The sequence below is a fragment of the Gymnoscopelus braueri genome (assembly GCF_963280865.1).
Source record: "Gymnoscopelus braueri genome assembly, chromosome: 9".
NCBI classification, from domain to species: Eukaryota; Metazoa; Chordata; class Actinopteri; order Myctophiformes; family Myctophidae; genus Gymnoscopelus; species Gymnoscopelus braueri.
This window is the reverse complement of record NC_137610.1, coordinates 36,334,230-36,361,579: the sequence shown is the minus strand read 5'-3', so window position 1 is coordinate 36,361,579 and position 27,350 is coordinate 36,334,230. Positions and strand designations below refer to the sequence as shown.

At 44.2% G+C, this 27,350-nt stretch overlaps 1 protein-coding gene across 1 annotated transcript in view; it reads left to right on the top strand.

The window, feature by feature from the left end:
* The window catches only part of kiaa1549la (KIAA1549-like a), a 104,619-nt gene that overhangs the window by 42,213 nt on the left and 35,056 nt on the right, over nucleotides 1-27,350 (top strand). Inside the window, exons 2-11 of the mRNA XM_080438154.1 lie at nucleotides 4,344-5,096; nucleotides 6,002-6,241; nucleotides 6,609-6,820; nucleotides 6,986-7,328; nucleotides 7,460-7,575; nucleotides 9,966-10,188; nucleotides 13,054-13,187; nucleotides 15,438-15,606; nucleotides 23,318-23,377; nucleotides 24,379-24,539. Of these exons, the coding sequence (XP_080294280.1) occupies nucleotides 4,344-5,096; nucleotides 6,002-6,241; nucleotides 6,609-6,820; nucleotides 6,986-7,328; nucleotides 7,460-7,575; nucleotides 9,966-10,188; nucleotides 13,054-13,187; nucleotides 15,438-15,606; nucleotides 23,318-23,377; nucleotides 24,379-24,539 (2,411 nt within the window). The remainder of the gene's footprint in view (nucleotides 1-4,343; nucleotides 5,097-6,001; nucleotides 6,242-6,608; nucleotides 6,821-6,985; nucleotides 7,329-7,459; nucleotides 7,576-9,965; nucleotides 10,189-13,053; nucleotides 13,188-15,437; nucleotides 15,607-23,317; nucleotides 23,378-24,378; nucleotides 24,540-27,350) is intronic.

The following is a 27,350-nucleotide window of genomic DNA, read 5'->3' as shown; positions in this document are numbered from 1 at the left end:
GCCAGCTGGCAAGGGGATGTGGTCAATACATAGCTTGGCACTCGTCTAAAGCTTTCTAAATGGTTTGTAGCGCTTTGTGCACCATTTCCATGCCGTGATTTTCATAATCTGCCTGTAAGCTCACATAGAAATGGCACAAAGCGATCCATGTTTTGTGTGCAAATACATAAATCAGACTACCACACCATCCGTCCATTCTACTTGTCCATTTTTGTACTCACTGGAGGTTCTACGTTCCCTGTGCTTTGTTCTACCAACAGTGGTCTGAATCCCATATGCTGCTCTCAGCTAGAGCAGGTGGCTAACTGTTGGAGGAGAGAACACACAAAATACGTTACACATGCTGTACCGTACCATTCCACCCATCCATCCATCCATCCATCCATCCATCCATCCATCCATCCATCCATCCATCCATCCATCCATCTCTATGTCCCGTTGCCAAAGGCACCTTTTCCTCCGTCTCTACTCTACATTTTTCCATTCACTCGATCTATTGTTCAAGGCAATCCAATTTCTAATTGCCGTCAGTGCAGACATTGCTTTTCTATTTGACTGCGAGGTGACCTCTGTTTAGAATGAGGGTTCCTCGATAGCCCAGTCAAACCATTCCCACTCTTACCACTGTTCAAAACCAACATATTGTTATTAGGCCTACTATTCGGTGCCTCAGCTGTAAAGGATAATTTATACTTTGTTGCGGGACCTGTGTGTGTGTGTGTGTGTGTGTGTGTGTGTGTGTGTGTGTGTGTGTGTGTGTGTGTGTGTGTGTGTGTGTGTGTGTGTGTGTGTGTGTGTGAGAGAGAGCACGTGCTTGGGGGAATCAATAGATTCTTGAAACGTAACACAGTTCTTATTACATTGTATAGAGTGTGTAATTATAAATGATATAGCAAATATTTACAATTTCAATATCAAGGACAACAGTGATGTCATTGAGGTTGTTGAGGTTGGACCACACACATAGTGTTTGATGTGTGAGCAGGTGTGTCTGTCTGTGGGTGATAGGTCCATACTGTGATGGTGGTTTCAGGTCATGCTTGCCTTGGAAAGCTGCTACTGCTCACAAAATTATCATCAGGACCAATTGTTTAAATCCTTGATACATTGTATGTTTTTTCTAAAGTAACAACAACAAAACATGTTTATTTGTCTCAATATTGCCTAATTTACACTTATTACACACCAGGAGTGACACGAATAAACAATATGAAAATGCGCCGCAATTATTTCACATCAAACTTTTATTTTGGTGATGCCTCCATTCATTCAGGTGGAAGATTGTATTTGCGCTGAAAAATCTAAAATAATGACGTCGCTTCATCGTCCACGACATAATCGCTCTCAGTGTGCATGTACTCATAACACAAAGTAAGTAGTAAATTAATGTGAATTAATTGCACAAAATAATCGCTCCTGGTGGTGTGTACAGATCTTAAGTTGTACAACGGAGTCCTGCACTGTCGTACAGTATGCGACACATCGTGAGAGTGTAGATCTGAGGCTTATGGACGTTGCTATCTCTGTTTCACTTCAAATCTGCCCTGCAGCGTGGACCCAGCCTGTGATGCAAGAACGAGGACAAATGGGAATTTAACATTTAAAATTAAAGGTTGGAAATAATTAAGTCTTATTGGAAAATTGTAATTTAATAGTTGGTTAATTCAACGTCCGTTGTTACAGGATTAATTTCTTGTTTTGCTATATGGTCATGATACCCTATAATAAGGAAATGGTTGGAGTTAATAGGTTGGGGAGTGGTTGTATTGCTTAACACCAGGCATCCTGAGGATGTAGCTAAGCTCACTGCTAGTTCTATAAAGCCTCCCCTGCTTAGAAACCCTGTCTTTTAATTAACCAATCCTCTGTGGGGACATGGATGGCGTGGGAAGTATGGGAAGTGTGGGCTACACACACACACACACACACACACACACACACACACACACACACACACACACACACATACACATACACCACACCACACACGCACATACTGTATGCACGGATGCACACACGCACATGGTGTTAGGTTGAAAAAAGACATCTACAAACTGAATGAGTACAGTATGTGGAGTAGCCTGTGCACGGACCTGCACTGTAAAAAAATAACAGGAGTGTCAATTAAAAGAAACACTTATTTTGTTTTATTATAAAATGTTTATCTCCTCAATGTCTCTATCTGACCGTCTTTTTCCGTTCTCTCTTAACTCTTTCATTGCCACACTTATTTCAGACTGTGTCGTCCACGAAAAATGAGCATTTTTCCTCCGTTTATTTTTTAACATTGAAGTGAATGGAGCAGCATTTTTTTGGATAGCGTTATTTCCTAGTTCCTTTGAGATAAACAAAAAAAAACAAGACAAAAATAATAATAATAATAAAATAATAATAATAATAATAATAATAATAATAATAATAATAATAATAATATTTTTTCTAATTTAAAAAAAATAATAATTTCGTCATTTCCGTCCGTGGCCATGAGAGCCATAGTAGTATCGGACGGGAATTCCCGTTTTTGGCAATAAAATAGTTAAAATCAGTTAATTACCTTGTTTTTTTTTTACCTGGGTATCGCTGCTTGTCAGTTTGTTTATGTTGGTTTGTTGTTTGATTTTATTGATTGTTAAATGAACACTCAGGATTTTGCAGTGTGTACGCTCTCTCTATCACTTTTAGTCTCTCTTGGTCACTCGTGCCAGCAACAGAGGAGCTACAAATGCACTATGGACTAACGCCAAGTCAGTTCTTTCAACTAGAACAAATGAACAAATGCAATAAACTCTGTCAGTCAGCCAGCCAGCCAGCCCGGTTCTCCATCTTTCAATTCCGCCAAGCCAAGGTGCCTTTGAGACTGAATGTATTAGGCAGGATAATCAACCCAGTCTGCCAACATATAAGGCTTTGTTCTGGCCTATACTGTATGAGGAGAGGACACAGAATTTTGGAAGAATGTGATAATATTTTGATTGGCATCCATCCTTGGTGTTCCGGGTCTGTCTAATTATAATATCTGAACAATTTCTTCTTAAAATGTTGAAAAGTATTCACACTGTCTTCATCTACAGAGATTTAAAGCTTCAAACATTGCATCATTTCTGCCTTCACAGTTAACCTTGCAGTCATATTGGGTGTACCTCTACACATAAGTGTATTATTATTGTTTGGGAGCAGTTTTGGTTTTTATTTAGAAAGAATAATAAAAAGACAAGAAAATAAGGTCAGAAATGGGGAAGGACATGCAACATAGGTCTTCAATCAGAATAAAATGTAGGACATTGCAATTTGGTGGTCTAGGCAGCTACCGGCGTGCCCCGGATGTGTTTATTCTAGGAATAATAATTCCATGATCAGATTAGTATGTGTGAAACCACAGCTGATTAGGGCACACTGTGTGTGTCCTAGTTTATGTACTCTAAATTAATTCCCTATGCTTTATCCTCTAAAAACATAAGTGACCTACTTCACAGATTAATACAGTTTTTCCACAGTCACAGTTTTAGGGTCCTTTATCCCTTTGGATGGCCGAGAGAGAGAGGAGAGAGAGAGAGAGAGAGAGAGAGAGAGAGAGAGAGAGAGAGAGAGAGAGATTTTTGTGTGTTTGTGAATCGGTGAGCATCTGGGCATGTAGGCTCACAAGTCTCTGAACACTACGCTCAATAGAAACTGAAGACGATCTCCAGTTTGGGGAGGGCAGTGGTATAAGTACCTGCCCACCACCGCAGAGTCTTGGGGTTCGAATCACCACGGTGCATCCGGCTTGGTCGAGGGTCTAATTGGCCCGTGGTTGGGGGAGGGAAGCCGGGGCGGCGAGGGTTATATTTGTCACAGCACGTACTCCTACGTGTTTGGAACGGCACCTGTCAGGAGTGTTTGTTGGGAGGAGTAGAACGAAGGCTCTGCGACGTCCTCCCGGTGGGGGCTCCTCACTGGCAGGTGAGCCAATAAGATACAACAGCAGTGACAACACACAGACATGTGTGTGGGGAGGAATTCATTGGCATAACGACTAAATTGGGGTAAAAAAGGGGTAAAAAAAAATTGCTTAAAAAAAAACTGCATTGCAGAACCATAACAAAGTCTCCTTCATATTGCGTGCGTGGACTCATGTGCACAGAGGGACAAGTAGTCAAAGCAGTCATCATCCAGTCGGTTGCAGCCATGTTTCAACCCTTCCGAATAATAATGCTGCTCTCCACTCATAATTAAACTCAATTTCCACATCTTGTTTCTTCCACGTCTTTCCGTATTTCTGTCTTCCTTTCTCACTCTTTTCCCTTGTTTTCGTTTTCTCTTTCAATGAATCCTCTCTCTTTCTCTCTGTCACACGTGTTTTCCAGATGAGAGAGGTCATCGTGAGTCATCAAAGCACGCCACCTTGCCTCAGGACCCCGCAGTGTCCTCCAAAGTGAATCCAGGCACCGTGGACACACACTGGGCTGCGGGCGATGCTTTGGCTCATCCCGCAGCCAACAATGGAGCTGATGCTTTTCCGGGAGCTGGAACCCGAGTTTGGCCCGAGGGCAAAGTTTCGGCTGAGGCCAGAACAGCGGTTTGGGCCGAAACTGGAGCGGGAGTCCGAGGTGGAGCCGAGGGCAAAGTGTTTGCTCAGAGTGGGATCGCAAGTGGAACCGGGGCCTGGGCCGAAGTAGGGGCCAACTGGAGGCCGGTGGTTACCGAGGGATTTGACCCGCCAAATATGTCTAGGGACCCGGCTGCCTGGCTCAGGCAACTGGGGCCCCGGGGGCTCCTGGGGCAGCGAGAGACCCACAGAGAGCAGGCTGCCTTCTCTTCAGTCCTCACAATGCTGGCCAAGGCAGAGCCGTCAGAACTACCGGCACTGGCCGTGAGGAAGCCATTGGGGCTGCTGTCTAAAGCTTCCTGGACCAAAATGTCAAAATCTTCATCATTGACTAAGTCATCCTCGTCCTCTGCCCTGTCCAAAGGCTCGTCTTCACCCTCCGCCTCTTCGTCGCCCTCCTCTTACTCGGCCATCAGCAGAGACAATCAGATAACAGGATCAGACACCGTCTCTCTGGATGTTGCTGGCAACAACGCTTCCAGCTCCAACACCAGCTCCAGCTTTGGTACTGGTATGGTCCACTATGTAGAGATATGATTTTATATCTCAGTTTGTTGAAATGATTTTATGTTCCAAATATTACTGTTAAATGTGTCTCTCTTTGAATTAGTTGTAGCTGTCAAAGCTGTCCCTACCAGTCATCAACATCATCCTCATCCTCATCCTCATCCTCATCCTCATCCTCATCATCATCATCATCGTCATCATCATCGTCGTCATCATCATCATCATCGCCATCATCATCATCATCATCATCATCATCAGTATCATGATCATCATCATCATCATCATCATCATTATCATCATCATCATCATCATAAATATCATCATAATCATCATCATTCTCACCATCATCATCATTAACATCATCACCACCATCATCCTCATACTCCTCTTCACCTTTTCTTCATCATTGTTGCTATATATGTACTAAGTTTTGTGCAAGCAGTTTACATCCCAAACAATTTGATCTCTTATTGTATCGCACATGACCTCAGCCTTGTTAGCTGAAATTATTGACGTCATCTCTTGTTGACTAGATACATGAGGCAAGATGTGAGGAAAACAAGATATCATGTGTCATACAGTACCATCTCCCTTGTTAAAACACACGATATTGGGGAAAACAAGATATTCTGTGTCATAGCAGCTCCCTTGTTAAAACATAATACATTGATCACTCCACATATTGTCGCTGTTGGGTGGAAACCTTGTCCAACCGCTACAAAACCGTTGCTTTTCAGGAAATGGAAAAAATAATCCGTGCTCCAGTGGAACCAATGTAGTAATTATTTAGCCCCTAAGCCACTGCCGCACCCGGCAGTGGCCAGTTTATAATAAACAAGGTTTCTGCCCGACAGCAACGATATGATCAATACAATATGTTTTAATACCCAAATGTTGGCCTCCCTACAGAGGAGTTCGTGAGCAGCAACCTGCCAGCCTGGGACCTGCCCACCGTCCCTGCAGCTCTTCTGATCACACCAGGCGACCACGACATCACGCTTCCCGACAACGTTACCAGCCCCTTCTCCACGCAGTGGAACACCACTGCGCCCGTGCGCTCCAGAAACGCCTCTCGGCCGACTCCCACATCTCCGGCCACTGCCACGCTCCCGCCTCTGCCTCCCGTCACCACGTCCGTGCACACTCCAGGTAGGCCTCTCACAATTATTACATAATCGCCTAATCACAATCATTTGAGATAATCGCAATTATTTGAGATAATCGCAATTATTTTGCTTAATCGTCAGAATTGTTTCCATGTAGAAAAATTTTCATAATTTTGTTTTGTTTTTTCAAAAATATTTGAAACATTATTAAATGTGTGAGTAATTTCTTCTTTACGTCATTTGTCATATCTGCCCTGTGCAATTTGTGATCATGAAGCCTAAATACCAAACAGAAATGAAAGTTGTGATTCCTGTGTTCCAATGTCCAACGCCAAAAACACAATTAAATTGTTAATCGCAATTATTTTCTGTGACAATTAATCGTCAACTTAAATGTGTAATCGTGACAGCCCCAACTCCAGGTTCGTCCGCTGCGGCGACAGAGCGCACGCCGCCTGGCTCCGCCGTAGCGTCGCACGTCGTGCACACCGCCGGCCAGGACACTGTGACCAGTGACAGCCTCCAGCTGACACCTGTGACTATAACCACGCCCTCAACTACCACGGCCAACATGAGCGATGCTCAGCCGTTGACAACACAGGCGGAGACCACTAGGAGCGCTGTAACAACACCGACGAACACCTCGACCATAGCAACTCCTACTGCAGCTACTAATTCCACACAACAAACTACTAGCCTCAGACCAACGGTGGCGGCTGCAAGTCAGCCTAGCATCACCATTAACACTGAACCTGATAATACTACTACTACTAGTAGTAGTACAACTGCTACTACTACTACTGCTGCCACTACTACTTCTACTACCAGTACTACTACTGTAGCACCTACTACCACCACAACTGTTCCTACTACCACCACAACTGTTCCTACTACCACCACAACTGTTCCTACCACCACCACCACCACTACTACTACAACTACTACACCTGCAACTACTACCACAACTTCTACGACTACCACCACCACTACACCAGTGATCACAACCACTTTGATAGTGCCAGTCCCAACCACGTTACCTCCAGCCACTACAACACAGCCTCCGTCCAGCACAAGTGCAGAGGAGAGTGCCGTACCCTGCAACATCACCGAGAAGTATTGGGTCAGAACAGGTACTGGGAGATTTTGATTGCAAGTCTCTAATTATACTGTAATTAATTAGTGCTCAGAGGCCATATATAGTCCAGGGGGAGCTGTGTGCGTGCATCAAGCTTATATAATATCTTTATATATCCTTCTCCAGTTCTTTCCATCCAGCTGCGTAGAAACCGACTGGACCTGATCCTGAAACAGAACCTGGCTAGAGGTCTGAGCCATGCCCTGCAGAGAGCCCTTAACGATACCAATGCCCACGCACAGGTCAGTTGCCTGTGGTGCTGTTCTTATTGAGTAACCAATAGCCATGCTTTTCGTCCGCCTACCTGCAGGTGGGTCGAGGTCTAGATTGGAGTTTTCAAAACAAAACAAACAAAAAAAAATGTTTCACTTGGACTTGGACCACTGTCTGTGGTTTTACAATACTATATGGTACTGAGCATTTCCTGATTAATAGTCTCTCAAGCCACACAAAAGTTGTACACAGGAAATTGTCATCTGTTTGTCATTTCCGTTCACGAAAATATATTTTAAAATATATTTAAAATATTATTTTTGGAATTTCCATTTCTGCTAAACGGCAAGCTAGACAGGCTTTGACTAATTTGGTTGGTAGCAGATCTGTGCCTTCTTGATGCATAAATGTGAGGGATAACACTGAAGATCAGCTTTCAATAACGTCCACTATGTTGTTTTACCACCACACTGGTATTTATTCCAGAGCGATCTCTTTCCTATGAGTTATGTTATCTTCAATATTCATCCCCCCTCACCTCCCCCCTCATTTACCTCCTAACTAAAGTATGAAAGTATGAGATGACTAATGTAGTAACACTTGACTTGACACTTGAGAATAGATTATATTTTTTATCGCTCCTGTAGAGTCAGGGGAAGACTTAATTGAGCTGCTCTCACTTTTTTGACTGCCTTTATTTGTCCTTGTTTGTCCTCATGTAGACTTTTCCTACTTCCTCTATATCTATCACTCTCCACCTCTCTTACTCCCACTCGCCTCTCTCTCTATCTCTCTACAGATCCAGGCACACACACACACACACACACACACACACACACACACACACACACACACACACACACACACACACACACACACACACACACACACACACACACACACACACACACACACACACACACACACACACACACACACACACACACACACACCTCTCTCAGTCTCCTTACTTTACATGTCAAGTAATACTCTGTTTCTCCATCTCTAACTTGCTATCTGTTGGCTGCCTCAGTGTGTCTATCGATTTCCTGCCAGCCTGCCTGTCTCTTTTGAATGTTTGTGTGCCCCTTGTGCCAGCCTGCCTCTCTATCTCTCCCCCTGCCTTTCTTGCGCCATGCTACCTCTCTATCTCTCTCTTCCCTGCCTCTCCTCGCCATGTCGGTCTGCTGTCTGTTTTTTTCTTTCTTCTATTTCTATCCGTTTGTTTTTGTAGCCACTTGAACCCTATTATACCTACTCTGGGAGAAACATTCGGCAATAGCCAATATACCAGCTCACTATGCATCGCAATGCAACACGCTGTGAAATTGTAGATTGGCTATTTTTGATGAGGTGAGGTGAGCTGTTCCGTTTCAATCAAAATCCATCTGAATTCATCTACTCACGAATTGGCGCTAAACTGTCCACATAACTACTGTAAGATAACTATAACAATAGATACTGGCAGTGTTCCTATCGTTCAATAAATAGCTCTGAAAGTGATCCCAAGGGTATCATTCATCAGTGCCATTTTTGTTATAGTTGTGGTGTGGACTCCGCTATCCACTTGAGTTAGAACAATTTTTAAAGCAATATAGTTATCTTTATAGTTATCGTTCTTGGTGTGGACAGCCCTTAAAACATAAACTTGGCTGCTAGAAATGGTTCCTGAATAATAAGCACATTTTGTTGAATTTCTGTTGGCAAGGATGAGGACATAATGAGGTAATGTGATCAAAGCAATGACAGGAATGACAGCTATAGTGGAGCTTTTAACATTCAGCTGGGAGAGGAGGGGAGGGGAGGGGAGGGGAGAGGAGAGGAGATGAGGGGAGAGGAGAGGAGAGGAGAGGAGAGGAGAGGGGGGAGGGGGTGTGGGGGGGAGAGAGGAGAGGAGGGGAATGGAGGGAGGGGAGAGCATAGCAACAAGAGCAACAGCTGTTCCAAGAGTGGCTGAAGCTAGCCCAGCTCTCTCAGGGTAGAGGGTAACGGCGAGTGGGCGACGTACAGCTCCAGAAATACTAGCCTTGACGCACAGCAATTGTTTATCGGAATCTTTCACAACATGTTTAGTCAGATTCATGACTATTCAGGGCTAACACTGAATTTCGCCCTCAAGGCAGATTGGGGAAAGAAGGGATTATAAATATTCATAGACTCTATGATCCATTTGTATTCAGAATGTGCAGAAACCATAATTGCTCATATTCTAGAGAGAACTGAAATGCTTTAAAACTCATTTTGATTATCATGCTTCGTCTCCAGTTTTATACAGTAGTACAGTGAACATTACAGACAATCTACTCTGTGTCTTTTTGCCTTTATCTAATCTCTATCTATCTCTCTTCCTCCCCTCCCCTCCTCTCCTTCCTCCCTCTCTCTCTCTCTCTCTCTCTCTCTCTCTCTCTCTGTCTTATAGGTGGAGCGAGACGAATGCAGTCCCTATAACGTGACACTGGGATACTATGTGGCAAGTGGTAAAACGGTGTACATCTCCTCCATCGTGGTTGAGGCCCTTAACGTTTATGGCTTTGACAAGCTGCTTTCAGACATCAGGCAGCACACGCCATTGGTAAGAGCTGTGCTGGTTCCCGTGGCAACCTGGATGCCTGTCCCAAGCGTGCATCTGCAGCTCAAGACAGGTGAAGACATATGGGGTCAACATGCTTAATCCATTCTCCAGTATTGAATTGTATGCTATTATTTTTTATATCCGTTTCCAATCCAGTCAGATTAAATCAATCAGTGCCATAACAGAAGGTCACTGTGAGAGAGCAAGGTTGGAGAACGGAACAGCACAAAGATTACTGTGTAGGATCAAATGACATAATTCAAAATGGAGGGGGAGTGAGAAAGGAGGAAAAAAAGAGTAGGCTATCATGGCTTAAGGCTGTTTTATGTTCATTTTATACATGGATTCCGGATGATGTGGACAGTCACTTGTCTTACGAGTATAAAACAGCCTTGAGGGCACAGAGTGACAGAGAGGGTGAGACAGAAAGGGATGCAAAGTGACCTTGAGAATATAATATACTTGGACAGAGCTGACAAGAAAAAAGAGACAGATGAGGGAAATGGAAGAACACATACCAAATATGGAAATCCTCCTATACTCATCACCTCTCCTTGCTCAGCAATCACACCAAGTGCCTAAACTAACTCCTGAGACTGCAGAGCAAGGTAAAGCTAAAAGCTGCCTTTTTATTACCAAAGAAAGTTATTCAGAATCAGATTTCAGCATGACTGCTCACACATAATTGGACTGCCCCCAAATTGGATAGGCAGATTTTACTCAGCAAAATGTTTAAACTAAAATAGTCAACAGGAAAATTATATTCATCCATAATAAAAAAGATAATTAGTTTTGTTCAACTAACCAGAGAAACTTTAACAGATTTTTCTGTGGTAACACTGAATTATTAAAGATTTGAGCCTTGAATTCAACTCTTTTTTTGGGGTTTGTAAACCTTATTAATCTCGCCGGGGAAATTCTGTTTCAGCTTCACCCAGCTGATGGCTGCTCAGATGGTCATGATGATGGGGAGCACTTTAGTGTTTTGCTCAGAGACACTGAGAAGCGATTTTTGAAACCAATTTTTTCACCCAGTGCCAATTGCCTAAACTGTAATCCTGGGCGCTACTCTCCCTCTGCCAGCCTGGGGAGAGCCCCGAACTGAGCTCATGCTTCCCTCACGTCCTTCACCTACGTAGCGCGTTAAGGAACACGTTATTCCAATCAGTTCCTTTCCCCTCCACCAGGCGCCCCGGCTGACCAGGGGGAGGCAGTATAGAGACCAGGATTAATGCATGTTTTTTTGTGAGGGACACGGGGAGAACATACAAACTCCACAAAGAAAGGCCCTTTCACCAACCCCACCTAGGGTATGGGCACTGATGACACGATGAACTGGTGACATTCTGATTACCATATGGCCTCTCTACCCACTAAGCTATGGCCGCCCCAAACTCATAATGTCTCATACCATAATTTCACCAAAATCCAATTTCTGAATAATTTGTAATGCATAATGAATCTTTTGCAACTCAGTGCCATGATTTTGATACTTTTTTCTGTTTTCCATTCTTCTATGGAGTCAACTTTACTCCTCTAGAGTAGAGCCTAGACCACCCGATGTGGTTACAATATGCGAGGATTATGACTTGTCTGTGTGTTTTCGGTTTCTCATTGTAAGCTGCAAGCTTCTCTGGCAAATGGGTGAATAGGAACAGACTGGACTCCTGACATATCAGGAACATGTACCACCCATCATTGACTTAATATTTCATCTTGTCACTCAAAATAAAAATAGTGTAAGTGCTCGGGTGGCGCCCACCACCACGGAGGTTGTAGGTTTGAATCCATCGTGGTGCATCGGACTTTGTCGGGTGTCTATGCGAACACAATTGGGGTTAGGGAAGCCGGGCGGGGGCATTGTACGTACTCCTATGGGCTGGGGTGGCACCTGTCAGCGGGGAGTGTTGGGTGGGAGGAGTGGGATGAAGGCCCTACGTCCTTCGGGGTGGGGGCTCCTCACTGGCCGGTGAGTCAGTGGGATACAGCAGCAGTGACAACCCAGAAATGTGTGTGGGGGGGAATTAATTGGCAAAGACTAATGACTAAATTGGGGAGAAAGAAGGGGGTAAAAATTATTGGCTACTCTTAACTCTTTGACTGCCAGAGTATTTTCATAAAGTACTCCCCCAGTGCCAGCAATTTTCGTGTTTTTTTATTTTTATATTTTGAATTTTTCTCATGAAAATAATTTAAGGGGACATAATGTAAAGACCCAGCACAAATCCGCCACTAGGGAGCAGCACATGACTGCTTGATCAGGTCGTTGGGACTCTCTCACCCTTCTTGATAGATTAGACAGGGAAAAACATGAAAACGGAAGTGACGTCGTCCCAGATTGTTTTGATCGCCAAAATTACGATGTGATAGACGACGGCGATGACTGATCGTCACCCAGACCATAGATTATAGAAGAGAAACTGTCCGTTTGTCCGTTATACCGTGTGAAAGACCGTTTATTTACCTATTTTGGACGAAAATGACTGGGGAAAAGAATCAAAAACCGGAAACGGAATCCAGGTCATGAAACCGGATGCAGATGTCCGTGAAGTAAGTGGAACTCGAGAATAACATTGAATATTAAGCAGCATAGCGCAATCAGAGATTAAACAATGAACGCGCGTCCAGCGCGTCGAGCGCGTCGACGGCCAACTGGACAAAGTAGCACTTGACGCGTTATCGCGTCGTCCGCAGTCAAAGAGTTAATAGAAAAATTAAAATAGTGTAGCACCCAATGTGAATGCACCTCAACAACCAGGGTCACTATTTCCATTTGGCAAAGGAGACCCACGGGAAGAGAGAGTGAGTGCATTGGTGAGACTGCAAGAGGGCAGGGACAAAGTCAAAGCCACAATTTACAATAAGTGAGCAGGTACACCACCCTGACACTCCTGTCTGTTGCTTACTTTTATTTCCACTCTTTTCCCCCCCCCAGTGTTGAGGTTTGTTGGTCCGACAGACCACATCTACTCCTGCAGCTTTGCCCAGATGTTGGAGCAGAGGCTGGAGAATGCCTTTGAGGAAGCCCAGGACAAAGTATTGGAAACCTATAACAGATTGACTGTTGAGGTACTGTATGTGTTCATCATTATCTCTTTTAGTGTAGCAACTGACTGTGGTTTGCAATGACTGTATATACCATATTTCTATTTATTATATTGACCAGTCTCTGTTCAAAGGTTCTGGACAGGTACTGCAAAATAGAGGCAGTCAAGAGTAAGGCAATCTTGGAATCCATTCGATCCATTCCATTGGCCAAAAATAGCATTTGTTATTAAATGCCTTGATGTCATATTCGACCTGTAGGCCTAATTTATCACATTTTGTTAACCTGCTGTAGCCCAGAGGATATTTCTCATTTTACAGGCTTAAAAACACATTGTACACAGGAAAAGAGACAAAGAGACGTACAACGGAAAGCCTACTATCAGGATAGGCTTACATTGTTGCATTTTGTTCTTACTTGATTTGATAGTTTGGTACTAATTTGGAAATGTTGTTGGAATTGACAGCATTCTCTTTTAGTAGGCTGCAGAGGTCCTATTTTGCTTTTCATTAGATCAACGATGCTGCTGCGGTTCCTTTGATCGTTGTCTCTCGACAAGATAAATCTGCGATGTTTAATAAAGCATACCCTATCATTTATTCACGTGCTGCTTGAGCAATGCTGTCAGTCCAGTGTGCATTTTGTTGTGGCGGAATCTCGTTGCCGAGATCTCTCTTACGTGCGGCAACAGAACCAACAGAACACAGTGCAGTCCAGTTTGCATCTACACTTCTAGCCAGTTACAGGTTTCCTGCAACACTGCAGGCATGAAACAGTAGGCTATGCCAGCACACAAGCCAAGACTCCAGACTGAAATGCAAACTCGTCAAACTTGCGTTTTGGTCACACCAACATTAGTTTTGAAGAAATGTTGGTATTATTGGTGAGGTAAGTGTATAACGATCACTATGTAAGGTCCTATACTTTCTGAGCAATTGCAAGTTAAAATGCAAAAGCTCATTACATTTGCCAAGTCTAAAGACAGGTCAACTAAAACAGTTTTTCACTGCAATAGTGCATTTTGGTGTAAAACAGTCATGCATGATGCATAACACAGGTACCTGAACATTACGGACACGTGGCCACATTGAGCTTTGCACAGATGTATGTTGAAGTCCACTACTACATTTTAGTCTGCTCGGACCCCTGTGGAGTCTGGTCTGTGTATGCTACGTCTGGATTTTGAGTTTGCCTTTCGATGGGTCCAAATGTTTGTTTCCATACTGTCTAACCTTATTATATCCCTTCCCCCTACTGCTCCTTCCGTTACACATGCCCAACCCCAATACATAGTCATCACAGGCCGCAGACAGACTACACGCACTCTACTGAATGTACATGTACCTTTCTGCGTTTGTAGCTGAATTATTAAAACTGGTCTCATCCTACAAGAAAAAAAAACACATAAACGATACAGGGAATATTGGTTTCATTGCTAATTCACCGCTATAAATAGAATAATTTAGGGCATCTTTGTCAAGCAGACCAACTTTGTAATTTGACTTTAATTTACTGCAAAATTAAAAGACAAATCCAAATGTACTGCATTATTGATGGCAAAAAGCAAACATTAGGCAGTGTGTGTGGCCATAAATGCTATAAAGGAGGGCTTAGGTGTAGAATTATAGCGATGTATTGCTTTAATTACCATGTTATGATTAATGCCATGCTAAAATTGGTTGTTTCAGGGGACATCAAGCCTACCCATTTAATGCCATAATATCCCAGTGTGCTATGCTATGTATGTCATCTCTTTCAGTTTTCTTATCATTTCTCATCTGTCTCTCTCTTCCTCTCCCCTTTCTTTATAACCCCCCCCCCGCCTCTGTCTGACTGTTGAGGTGCTCCCATGACGGCAGGATATTCATGCATATACCATCATAATCATAAACTAGGTCTCAGCAGGCCCAACAGACAGATATAGGGGTCATTCATAATTCATCCTCTGAAATATTTATGCTCATGGAGAAATGTGATTGGAATGCCTCATATCTCATGCTATCCCTTTTATTATGGTGACTCAGACACATTATTTTGTAGTGCAATGTGCCTTATTATACTGTAGACTTAAAAAGCGTTGTTCATTGAACCTGTCACACTGTACAGTATCTGGAACCATTTAATGGCTCAATTTAGGGAGATTTAGGGAGGGAATATTTCCGTAAGCGTGTATGTGCGGTATGTGTCTGCCAGTGTTCATGATACATATGCACGTCTACCTGTGTGTGTGTGTGTGTGTGTGTGTGTGTGCGTGCGTGCGTGCGTGTTCTCAGATCCAGAGTGTGTCCCAGGAGACTGATTCTCCATCAGTATCTCTGGTGTACGTGGTGCGAAACCAGGATGCAATTCTCAACGGAACCATCTCCAGTGGCCTCCTCAACCAGCTGACTGCTGAGCTGGTGGGATACTTCCTCTTCTACCCACCCCTCCTCATCGCCGAGCGTAAGTACTCCCGCATTGCACTCTGGGTTGACTTTGAATTTTTCAGATGTTGATTTCTTTGTTTTTTCTCTGAAGAAAGATACATACTGTAGACTATTTTTTATTATAGAGTTAAATTAATTCGGAGTTATGATGAGACTAGATTGAGAACGGATAGAGCATTTGTCGGAGTTGGTTGGTAGTACTGTAACTATTTATATTAAAACACCAACCTTGGATCCAACCTCACAGGTTGTTTATTTTGCTACAGTCATACTGTGTATTGATTGATTGATTGAATATCTTATTAGACAGAAAATGCAAACAGTACGAGTACAGTCATACACTTGGTCTAAAAGGATTTACACAAAAAAGTCCTGGTGGACTTGTTTCCATTGAGGTCCTATATATTCAATTCAGCAACATAATAAAAATACACCAAAAACCAATATCATCACAAATATAAAACACTATATGTAAGTAGAAAAAGGGGGGGGGGTGATCACCTTTCTAAGGGAGTAGTGATCATTTACCTCACCCTTTGGTACAGTACAGTTTAAACACAACCTATCCTCTTCCTCTTTCTAGCCCACACATACATACTGTTCTACACTGCAAAATATTGAGTTTTACAGCAAAAGCCATACAATTCTTTTGTGAATTTTCCCCTGTGAGTGTATGAATTGACTCATAACAGTCCATTTGAACTCCCAGAGTTAAATAAACACTCAGGATGTTGTAGTGTACAATACTGTACATATGTGCTCAAGCTGTGTCACTGCTGCCTCCTCAGAGGAAATCACTGACAGCATCATTAATCGTTAAGTTCAAATAACAAATGATATGAGTGAATTAATGAACATGAGGACTTCATGATTTGCATAATTTGTATGCATAAGACAAGCCGGAAAGTACTTAAATTCACTGTTAATTGTCACTTAAAAATCCAGAATTTTGCCATGGCAACACAGCAATTTTCCAATAATTTCCGTAATGCCATTACTAGAGTTTGTACAATGGTCACAAGTAACAACATAGGTCTTTAGAAATGACTTTCTTTTTCTTTTTTATTGAGTGCACAAAATGTTTGGCCTCTCTCCTGATTCCCCGCTGCCACTCTCCCCACCCCCCTCCCTGTGCCCTGGGTGCCAGCTGAGCCGAGTTGGCTAACAAGCTCAAGGGACTGATCTGTCCAAGTGTGTTCTGTTTACTGTTCTCTTCACTTTGGTTGATTTTGAGGATGGTTATGTTGTGTTATGTGTTATTGTAGTTCAGTGTCGTGCCTGCGTGTGTGTGTAGTGTACTGTTTGTTTCAGCAAAGTCTCCTGAGTATCCTGAGTTTGGTTTTCCAGGGTTTTTGAGTTCCTGCTTTTGGGTCCTACTTTTAAGTTCGAGTATCCGTTCCTGTCCAAAGAGCGAGGGTTTTAGACAATGCTGGCTACTTGAACAGTTTTACTTGTTGTTATGGAGCACAGGAGCTTAGCCACACATTATCCTTTGATGATGATTATTCTGACCCCCCCCCCCCCCCCCCAGCAGTCAAATGAAGTCCAGCCGAATAAGTTCCAACCTCTACTTTAATATTGAAGTGCAATAACTAACATAGTGATAATAATCTATCTGATGTTCTGATGTGATTAACGCCTCTACTCCAAACGTGATGTAAATAGATGTAAAAATCTGTGTCATACTTTAACTTTTAACTGTTTTTGAAGAAGAGTGTGTCCCCCTTGTTTTACCATGGGTATTCTAATCGACGTGGTTTGATTGATTGATCGAATACTTTAGACAGAAATTTGGCCACGGGGTACAGTCATACATTTGGGCTAAAAGGATAACACAAAAAAGTCCCGCATGGAGACTTCCATTGTGGTCCTATATTCATTTCATCAACATACCGGTAGCACAAAAAAAACACCAAAATACAATATCATAAACGAATATAAAACACTATATGTAGAAAGGGGGGGGGGGTGTAGGCAGTGACTGCCATCACCTTTCTATGGGAGAAGTGAGACTTCAGGCCTGTTTTGAAGGAAGCCAGTGATCCACATTTTTTAACGGATGGTGTCAGGGCATTCCACACTTTGGTGGCAGTGCAGTAGAAAGATAATTTACCCATGTTTGTTCTATAGGTGGGTGGTACCAGATCGTTGTTGTCGCTCCCTCTATTGTGGCTGTGGGTGTCGCTCACTTTTTTTTAGGTAGTTAGTCAGATATGAGGGTATTGACTATCTTGAAAACCAAACCTATTTTTAATTGCTCAACCCTGTCTTCTACCCTGAGCCATCCTAGACTAGCAAAATGTGTTGGAAATAGGTGGGTCATGGGCCCCAGGCCGAGAAGTAGTCGATTTAAGTAGTTGGTTTAAGTCAAATGTTATGTGTAAGATGATTATAAAGGGCCATTGTTCTTTTCCTTACTAATAGCTCCAGGGCTACCCGTGTTGCTTAACATTTTGAATTAAGGGGTGTACCACTAAGTGACTGGACTGTGTCGACTACAACTCAACATCCCTGGTTCAATTCCAGCTGTAGACCTGTGGATTTCCCCTCTTTCTCAACCTTTCCTGTCTGTCGACTATAGGCCTACTATCTAATAAAGCAAAACTGCCAAAGAATATATATATATATTTTTTTTAAAGCATTCAACAGCTCCTTGGCACACAAGGATACGGTCTGCTTCACCCCACCACTCTCCAATCCCTCCCCCTGAGGCCCAGGAAAGAGGACCAGTGCATACCGATGATATTATATCTGAAAAAGCATTTTCTTTCAATGTAGCACATTATTGTCTTCCCCAATAGCTTCTATAGACACATGTCTGCCTGATACACGCTATTGTATGGAATCCTATTTCTGCCACTGAACAAAAATGAAATGGCCTGCATTATGGCAGAAATGGACTGCCAAAGGACTGAATAGCATCTTCTATTCATTTTAATTGGGTCTTTTTTAGGTAACAGCTGTGGTTCTGGAGACCATGTTAGAGGAATGTGTATGCACTATGCAGCATTGATTGTTGAGACGTGTTGAGAACACGGCAGGGCAATGCAGGATTCATGACATTGTGTACTTTATCTTTGACCTGCTTCACAAAAGGAGAAATCATGATAATATGTTGTGTAACCTACAGAAGGCTTCCAGAGTATTTTGCTGCCTGCCTCCAGGATATATCTGACATCAAGCTGATCTCTGTGTACACATATTGTGGATGCTGCATGGTGAACAGCAGACAGCAAAGCACAACTGTTTGCTTTATTTTCTTTCTCTGCCATAAACAGTACAGTCGGTTATACTTTTTGGATTGGCCCTTGAGCTAAACTGGTCTACTATCCTTTACATTTTAGCTTGATGTACAAGTACATCCCCCAGCCATGATGTACAAGTACACCGGCAGGGACTTACCCCCAATCCAACCCTTGATGCTGAGTGCCAAGCAGGGAGGCATTAGGTTCCATTTTTATAGTCTTTGGTATGACCTGGCTGGGGAACTGAACTAGCCTGGCTCCAGACCATATAACTGAACCCCATCCTCCCAATCTCAGGGTAGACACTCTAACCACAAGGCTACTGGGCTGGTATCAGATATTGAGGGGCCTCTAAGCAGCACAGAGACAAATGCAATTTCCCTGAGACCCATTAGGGGTGCCACATTCAGCGACTAAATGTCGCTGTTTGATTATTTTTTTCCCCACCAAATTAGGCACGCATGATCTCGGGACTCATATGACAATGATCGTCAAACAGGTTTTCAATATTCCATCCTTATTTGCCTGTAATTGGCTTATTTAATTTTTTAATAAAACATGGCATATATCATAGAGGAAACATCCAATCAACCCTAAATTGGAATGACATGTTGAGGAACCTCTATAGACAGCCCCTCCAAAAGCACTTTCAGTTATGCCCGTAGGTGGTGCCACGAATGGGAAAAGTTGAACCATATGCTGCAGAAACACTATTTCCCCACATCTTCCCTCGGGTCCTGATGGCTGCCATTTATGACTTACACAGTCCTGGATAGACAACCCACCCTGGCACAGACATGCACTCAACGGAATGCCCCGTTCTAGTTTGTGTATATTCATGGATTTACAGTATAAGACTTGAGAAACTGAGGTCACAGGCCTGCATTTTAGCACATGAGCTAAAACAGCACTGTTTCTACTTCATGAGATGCCATCTGTGAAATTTCAGAGTGGAAAACAGCTGTACATCTATCAGCTGAATTGCGCCTTGGGCAGTCCACAGTCCACGGTCCATGTCCTCTGAATTAACTAATTTTAGCTGGGATGGTTCAGATAAGCATCTATGTGTGCTGCCAACACCCAAAGGGGGTAAACATCCCATCTCGCACTATCTTGCCTGTCTTTGTTGTCATCCAAGACCCTTGTTTCTGTGAGCAACAACTGTTTCCTTCCAAGAAATCCCGACATAATTAACACATTGTGATGACTTACCTACAACTTTAGTAGTCTGCCAGCAAGAGAATGGTTAAACATGCATGTCTTGTGCATTGTTTATGAATCTGTGATTCTGCATGCATATGCAGATTTTTTTTTAAACCAGTGAATTCTTATTACCTGATTTATTAGGCCTACTGATGCACATACTAGTTTGAAAGCTTCTCCAGAAAATACTGATTTCCTTCACTATACAGTGCGTGTGCTATACAGACAAGCGCATACCTGTACACTAACCCACATCATACTATACACATGTACATATGCATATATAATAGGCTTAGATTGAACACGCACACACGCACGCATGGACGCACCTGTGTGTGTGTGTGTGGGTGTGTGTGTGTGTGTGTGTGTGTGTGTGTGTGTGTGTGTGTGTGTGTGTGTGTGTGTGTGTGTGTGTGTGTGTGTGTGTGTGTGTGTGTGTGTGTGTGTGTGTGTGTGTGTGTGTGTGTGTGTGCGTGTGTGTGTGTGTGCATGCGTGTAGGCAGAGACGAGAAGAGAGAGGATACGAAACTTAGATTTTTGAAAAATGTGTATTTATGACACTAATTGGTGTGCACATTAGAAGTGAGTATACCCAATGGCCAATGTAGCAACATATATGACAGCCTGAGGTTTTTCCCTTCATCCTCTCCTCTCATAGTCTGGCTGTTTATTATATGCTTAATGTTTGCACAGAAGCACCCACTTAATTGTATAATTGCCTACATGTTGTACAGTAGACATAACATATGGCAAATTACTATAATTACATTGCAATTGTTGTATAACTTGGAATATTTTGTTCATAATCCTGCTGTCAATCCATTTTTGGTTAAGTCCCTGATCAATATGATGTCAACATCATTACGACTGTAATTATTAGACCCTGTCTTGTTTTATATAAGCATGACAGTGTCACACCTCCTTCCTTTCCTGAGTGATATACCCGACCTTGAGGAATTCAGAATTCATACAATTGTTGTTCCAGTTTAACCACTTTGAACTTTAAAACATTTTAAAACATTTTTTTGGATACCGTATTTCGTTATAGGGGGGCCACAGACAGAGGCTTTGCTTTTTGGGGGCCCTTAGTGGCAACGTTTGGGAACCCCCCTTGATCTACCCAGATAATACCTGCATAACAACAACTACTGCAATGTCATTACTTACTTTTTACTTACAACAACTGGGCTGATAGCCAGGTTGGAGGATAAATGCAGAGGCAGACAGATGGTAAAACAGGTATAACTTCAAATGAGGGAAGACAGGAGAGAAAGTGAGACAGGCGGGTGGACACACAGATGAACAGGGAGGTTGTTTGGCACCGCGAGAGATAGGAGGAAAGGAATACAGGCAGAGAGAGAACGGCATTTAGGAACGACAGATATTTTTGGAGAGATGGCGAATAGGGTGACAGGTACTGTAGACAGGTTGACATACGGAGAAAGAGGAACTTAGACAAACAGTCTAAAAAAAGGGGGGAAAACAGACAAAAAGGCTTAGGGGAAGGTGGTGTAGATGGACAAAGGAACTAGACAGTGAGGCGCCAAACAAGCAGACAAGGTTGACAATGGAATCTGCCAGTGTCTAATATAACAAATGGACAAATCTGTTACTGCTCTCCTCTCTGCATTTTTACCCGCTTGCTGAAAGCTGGCGGGTCTATGCAGAGGCAGACCTACGACTCATCATTCGACAGATAAATTTGCATTCGACAGATTTGTTCGACAGATTTGCGTCATTGGCTGTCGTTTAAGCCAATGGGATACTTTCCCATACTCTGAACGGGCGGCCTCGTCCTCCCAAGCTATGGGACTATGCAGTCCTCCGAGCGCTAGCCGAATTTGGCTAATAGTTAGCTTGTATGATGTTACTAACTAACTGTTTTTAGCCAAGCGCGCTACTGTCCGCTCCCCATTAGTTATCGACGCAAGTCGCGTTATTACTCTCGTAATTTTCATGTATTGTACATCCCAAAACAAAATTTATTCACCATGTTATGGTGCTGTAATGACTTCATATTTTCTCAACATAATACTGTCTTTCACGCGACCTGCCTTTTTACCCCCGGTCTCAGTAGCGGGGGGGCGGGGCGGGTGCGGGGAGAGACCGGCGAGTTGAGTGAAACGAGTTGGGGCAAACGCAGTCCCCACAACATCATTTACTATTCTGTGCCTATCGGTACATAACTCGGACGGCGGTAATTAGTATACATGGCAACACTAGTACGAGTTCTTCTCCCACCACTGTTGCTGTTTTTAACATGACTGCCCTATTTACAAATGAATGACTACACACTACAACCAAGGTTACTGTAGCAACATTTTTCATGTAAGGTATGACGCTAAAATCAGCTGCATTTCATCAGAAAAAAGCAGATCTACAAGCTCACAACGCATCGCCGCCTTGTGAGCTTGTACATCTGCTATTTTTTATTATGACGTTTTATTGAATACTTCATTTACAAAAGACATTAATGAAACAAATGGACCCATTTGGGTTTTTCATTCATTTAAGCCAGTAGTGAAAAGGGCAAACTTGCAGTTATGCATTACAACTCAAGCCTAGCTGTTTCAAACAGTGAAATCAAAAGACACGTTGTGCGCTTCACTTTTATAAAGGGTTAGGGTTACATTGCAGTATTGATACTTTTATTTAAGTAAAACATTACAGTACTTTTTCCACCACTGTTGATGTTTTTAACATGACTGCCCTTATGCTACCTGTATTCTATGGACTCACTTAGTTTATTGTGAAAATAGTTTATTTCTTTCATACATTAATGAATACTAACTGGTCACCACCGGTCTTTTGTCCAGGAACAATGCATACAACACTATCAACCAGTCCTCCTGGGTGTGTGTGTGTGTGTCTCGTAATTTTTGTTGTTCATACATTTCTAAGTGAAACACTGTAGTTTTGACTTGGCTAAGGGTAGGCTACATTATGAAGTAACTATATCAGCTGGTGAAAATAGCAGATCTGTCAGATTGTAGATCAATTATTTTCACTATCATTGATATTGTACTCACCACACACACACACACACACACACTTTATATTGGTAGCCAACCAATGAACCTCTGTGGAGTTATTTTTGTTGCATTCGAATGGCTGAGATTTTATTTTGATGACAACTTTTACATTTTGTGCTGCAGATTGGGGCAAAAACAGCCTGCCGCAAGCGGGTATATTATGACTTTGTCATTTCTTGTTTTCTCTCTCTCTCTCTCTCTCTCTCTCTCTCTCTCTCTCTCTCTCTCTCTTCCTGTCTGTCTTCAGCCCTGGAGTACCATAATCTCAACACATCATCAGCAACCAAGCACTACTGGGTGATCACAGGTACTGTAATGCGGCACATGCGCACATAGAGACACACGCACACACCTGCATTGTTGGGTAATCAAGGCTTGTATTGATTGGACAAAACAGCAGTTAGTTAAACATCTTGGCACTCAGTGCTCAGTGTTCTGCAATTCAGCAGAATGGAAGTCACTTTCTGTGCCACATTTTATTTGTCATCTTCTCTTCTCTTCTCTTCTCTTCTCTTCTCTTCTCTTCTCTTCTCTTCTCTTCTCTTCTCTTCTCTTCTCTTCTCTTCTCTTCTCTTCTCTTCTCTTCTCTTCTCTTCTCTTCTCTTCTCCATCACTGTCTGTCTCTCCCACTCTGTATGTGTGAGTATAGCTGCTCTGTTCCCTGGAAAACCTATTGATGTATAATTCACATCTTCCTGACTGGAGCAGAGCGAGAGATCACTTCAAATCACATCAAGCTTGGCTGTGAATAAATCGTTTCCTATTGTGTGTGTGTGTGTGTGTGTGTGTGTGTGTGTGTGTGTGTGTGTGTGTGTGTGTGTGTGTGTGCGTGTGCGTGTGCGTGTGCGCAGTCAGCGCATTGCACAGGCTGATCTCTGCTCTCCAGCATACTCGTCTTTGGAAAAAAATTCAAACGACCAAGTTCGATTTCTTTGTTCGATTTTGGATGTGCAAAAAGTCTTGTCATATAACATGACATTTTAGACCATCTCATTTGTTTATGAGCACCCCATGTTAGATCTGTGTAATAAACAACAGAGCAAATACAAATAATTCTGCATTAAAAGAGTTTTAAACATTTTTAAAAGGTTTTATAAATTATGTTTCTAATGTGATGCTTAGCCACTTTCTCCTCACCTCTCCACTTTATCCCTCTCCATCTCCTCCTGCCATCTTGAATCTCTCTTCCTACCTGCACACATCTGCTCTTATCCCACACTCTTTCCAAACACTTCTCCTCCTCTTGTATCCTTTCATCCTCTCCCCTCCCTCCTAACACTCTGTTCTCTACCTCGTCTGACCGTACAGTCATCCAGGATGTAGACAGCTCAGCCCTGGAGGCCAACTACCAGAGTTTTGCCAGCCTGATGGAGCAGCGGCTGGCGGAGCTCTTCCTGGTGGCTGGGAGGCAGGGCTCTAGGCCCGCGCGGTCCAGGAGAGCCACCACTGTAGGGAGCTACACCGTCCAGGTACAGTACACCAGTGGTTCTCAAACTTTTTCATGTCAAGGACCCCCAAATTGATAATTGTATTGTGTGTGTATTACCCCCATCTCAAAATATTTTGTTCCAGGGACCCCCAGAAGGCTAAGATTTGAGTTAAAAAAAAATCGCTTTAAAAATATATATATTCAAAGATTTGCACAAATCAAAAATAGCAGATCAACAAGCTCGAGTGCCGCGCTATGAGCTTGTTGATCTGCTATTCTTGAATAGCCAAAGCATAAAATATGGTTAAAGTGGTTAACATGATTGTGACGCTATATTAACTTATTTTGCTGGGTATCCCCTGGTACTCCCCCCCCCCCACCCCAAGACCCCTGGGGGTCCTTGAACCCCACTTTGAGAACCAATGCAGTAAGAACTATGGGTTACTTGCGTAACCCCGGTTTTGTAAATTGCGAACGAGTTGTTCACTATGGGAAACAGCGCCCTCCGGCGATGATACAGAAGCTTCACATTCACTCCCTCAGGGCCGAAACCCTTTTTGGCCCGATGGGCCTTTCGTCGCTTCCCAGCAGCCTCCTCGCCCGAGGGCATATGAGGAGCAGGAACGCGGAAGTCATCCTCTTAACACACCAGCTTCCTTCTGCCAAGCAAAAAAGAAGGGTGTTTTAGTGAACAACTCGTTCGCAATTTACAAAACCGGGGTTACGCAAGTAACCCATAGTTTTGTTGCATTGCTTCTCTCGTTGTTCACTATGGGAGATATAAACCCCCGGAATGTACCTACGAATCGAGATACCACAACCTGCTGTCCCAGCCCTCCCCTGGGCGCCAGGGCCACGCCCCGAGGGGCGTGACCCTTGCCACCCAGGCGCCGACAGACCCACCGGGTCTAAGGCACGGAACAGGAGAAAAGTGGGGCCCTGACAGACCAAGGTCTGCCTTATAAACTAAAAAGCAGGCACAGCCTGTCTATTCTAGTGGGGGGAGGGCCCTGACAGACCGAAGTCCGCCTTATAAATCTAAGGCCCAGACATCGGCCTATCCTACACTAAGGCACAGGGGCATGAACAGAAACTACCGCGGTTCCATGCACCCACCCACCCTCAGGTGGAAGCCACACCCAGGACTGCGTGCGCCAATGAAGACGCCGCCACGTCCAGGCTGTAGAAAGCAGCGAAAGTCGACGGCGACGCCCAACTCGCTGCAGTACAAACGTCCTGAATAGACACCCCTCTGCAGAGGGCCCAGGACGCTGACACACCCCTAGTAGAGTGCGCCCTCAGGCCCTCAGGCACTGGGGCTCCCCTACTGGTGTATGCCAGGCGAATAGCCTCCACAATCCAACGGGAAAGCGTAGACTTAGTCACCGCCTTAGTCACGGCCGCAGTCCTCTGGACATACAGCCGCAAGGCTCTCACTGGACAAAGACAGTGCAGCCTCCGATCCTCCTCTGAGGCAAACGGAGGTGGGTGAAAAGCCACCAACTCGGTTGGCGCAACCACCGTCAGGTGGTTCTTGGGGATGAACGCCGGGTTAGGTTTTAGAACAACCCTACTACCATCACCCGCAAACCTCATGCACTCCGGAACCACCGAGAGGGCATGTATATCGCTCACCCGTTTCGCTGTTGTCAGCGCAACCAAGAGTACCGTCTTGAGCGCGAGGAACTTCAGTTCCACCGTCTCAAAAGGTTCAAAAGGAGGACGAGAGAGTGAGTCTAGCACCAGGACCAAGTCCCACGTGGGAAACAAAGACCTTGAGACAGGGCGTTCACGCAACGCGCCCTTCATGAACTGACCCACAAGTGGTTGTTTCCCCGCGGTTTTTCCATCGGGGAAACCAACATGGTTGGCCGAAATGGCCGCCAAGTACACTTTAACCGTGGAGAAAGCGTTCCCAAGATCCAACCTATCCTGTAGGAAGGTCATGATATCTGCGGCCGACGCCTGGAACGGGACCACAACCGGGGACTGTTCCATACACCACTCCTCGAACACGCCCCACTTAGCTCCATAGAGAGACCTAGTGGAGTGTGCCCTAGCGGCCTGAATAGTAGCTACCACCCTAGGTGGAAGTCCAGTCGCAGTCAAGTTCGCCCTCTCACGGGCCAGACCCACAGAGCTAGGTATTCGGGTCTGGGATGATGAAGTTCGCCCCCCGCCTGCTGCAGCAGGTCCTCTCGCAACGGGAGGGGCCAAGGCCGCTCGTATAGGAGGGGAGCTATCTCCGACCTCCACGTGCCCCATGCTGGGGCCACCAGCAGCACCGTCAGGTCCCGGAGCCTGATCCGTTCCAGAGTGGGGTGGATCAGCTCCAGCGGAGGGAACGCATAAAGTAGCCCCCCCGGCCACTCGTGTGCCAGGGCGTCCAAACCCAGCGGAGCCTGTCCTTTCATTGAGAAAAACAGCGAGCACTTCGCGTTCTCCTCCGAGGCAAAGAGGTCCACCTGGGGCCGACCGAACCTGGTCCAAATCTGGACCGCGACCCCGGGGTGCAGAGACCAGTCCGAATAATGAGTCCTGCCTCTGGACAGAAGATCGGCTCCCCTGTTCAGAAGTCCAGGCACATGAGAGGCGCTGATTGATTTCAGGTGCAAGTTGCACCACAGTATCAGCCTCCGAGCCAGACCATCTAAGGTAGGAGACTTCAGACCTCCCTGCTTGTTGATGTAGGCCATGGTCGTGGTATTGTCTGTCCTGACCAGAACGTGACAACCACCGATGTGGGACCTGAAATGTTTTACTGCCAGAAAGACTGCCATCAGCTCCAAGTAGTTGATGTGTGCTTTCCTCATACTGCGGTCCCATAGACCCCTGGCCATCCGGCCCTCGA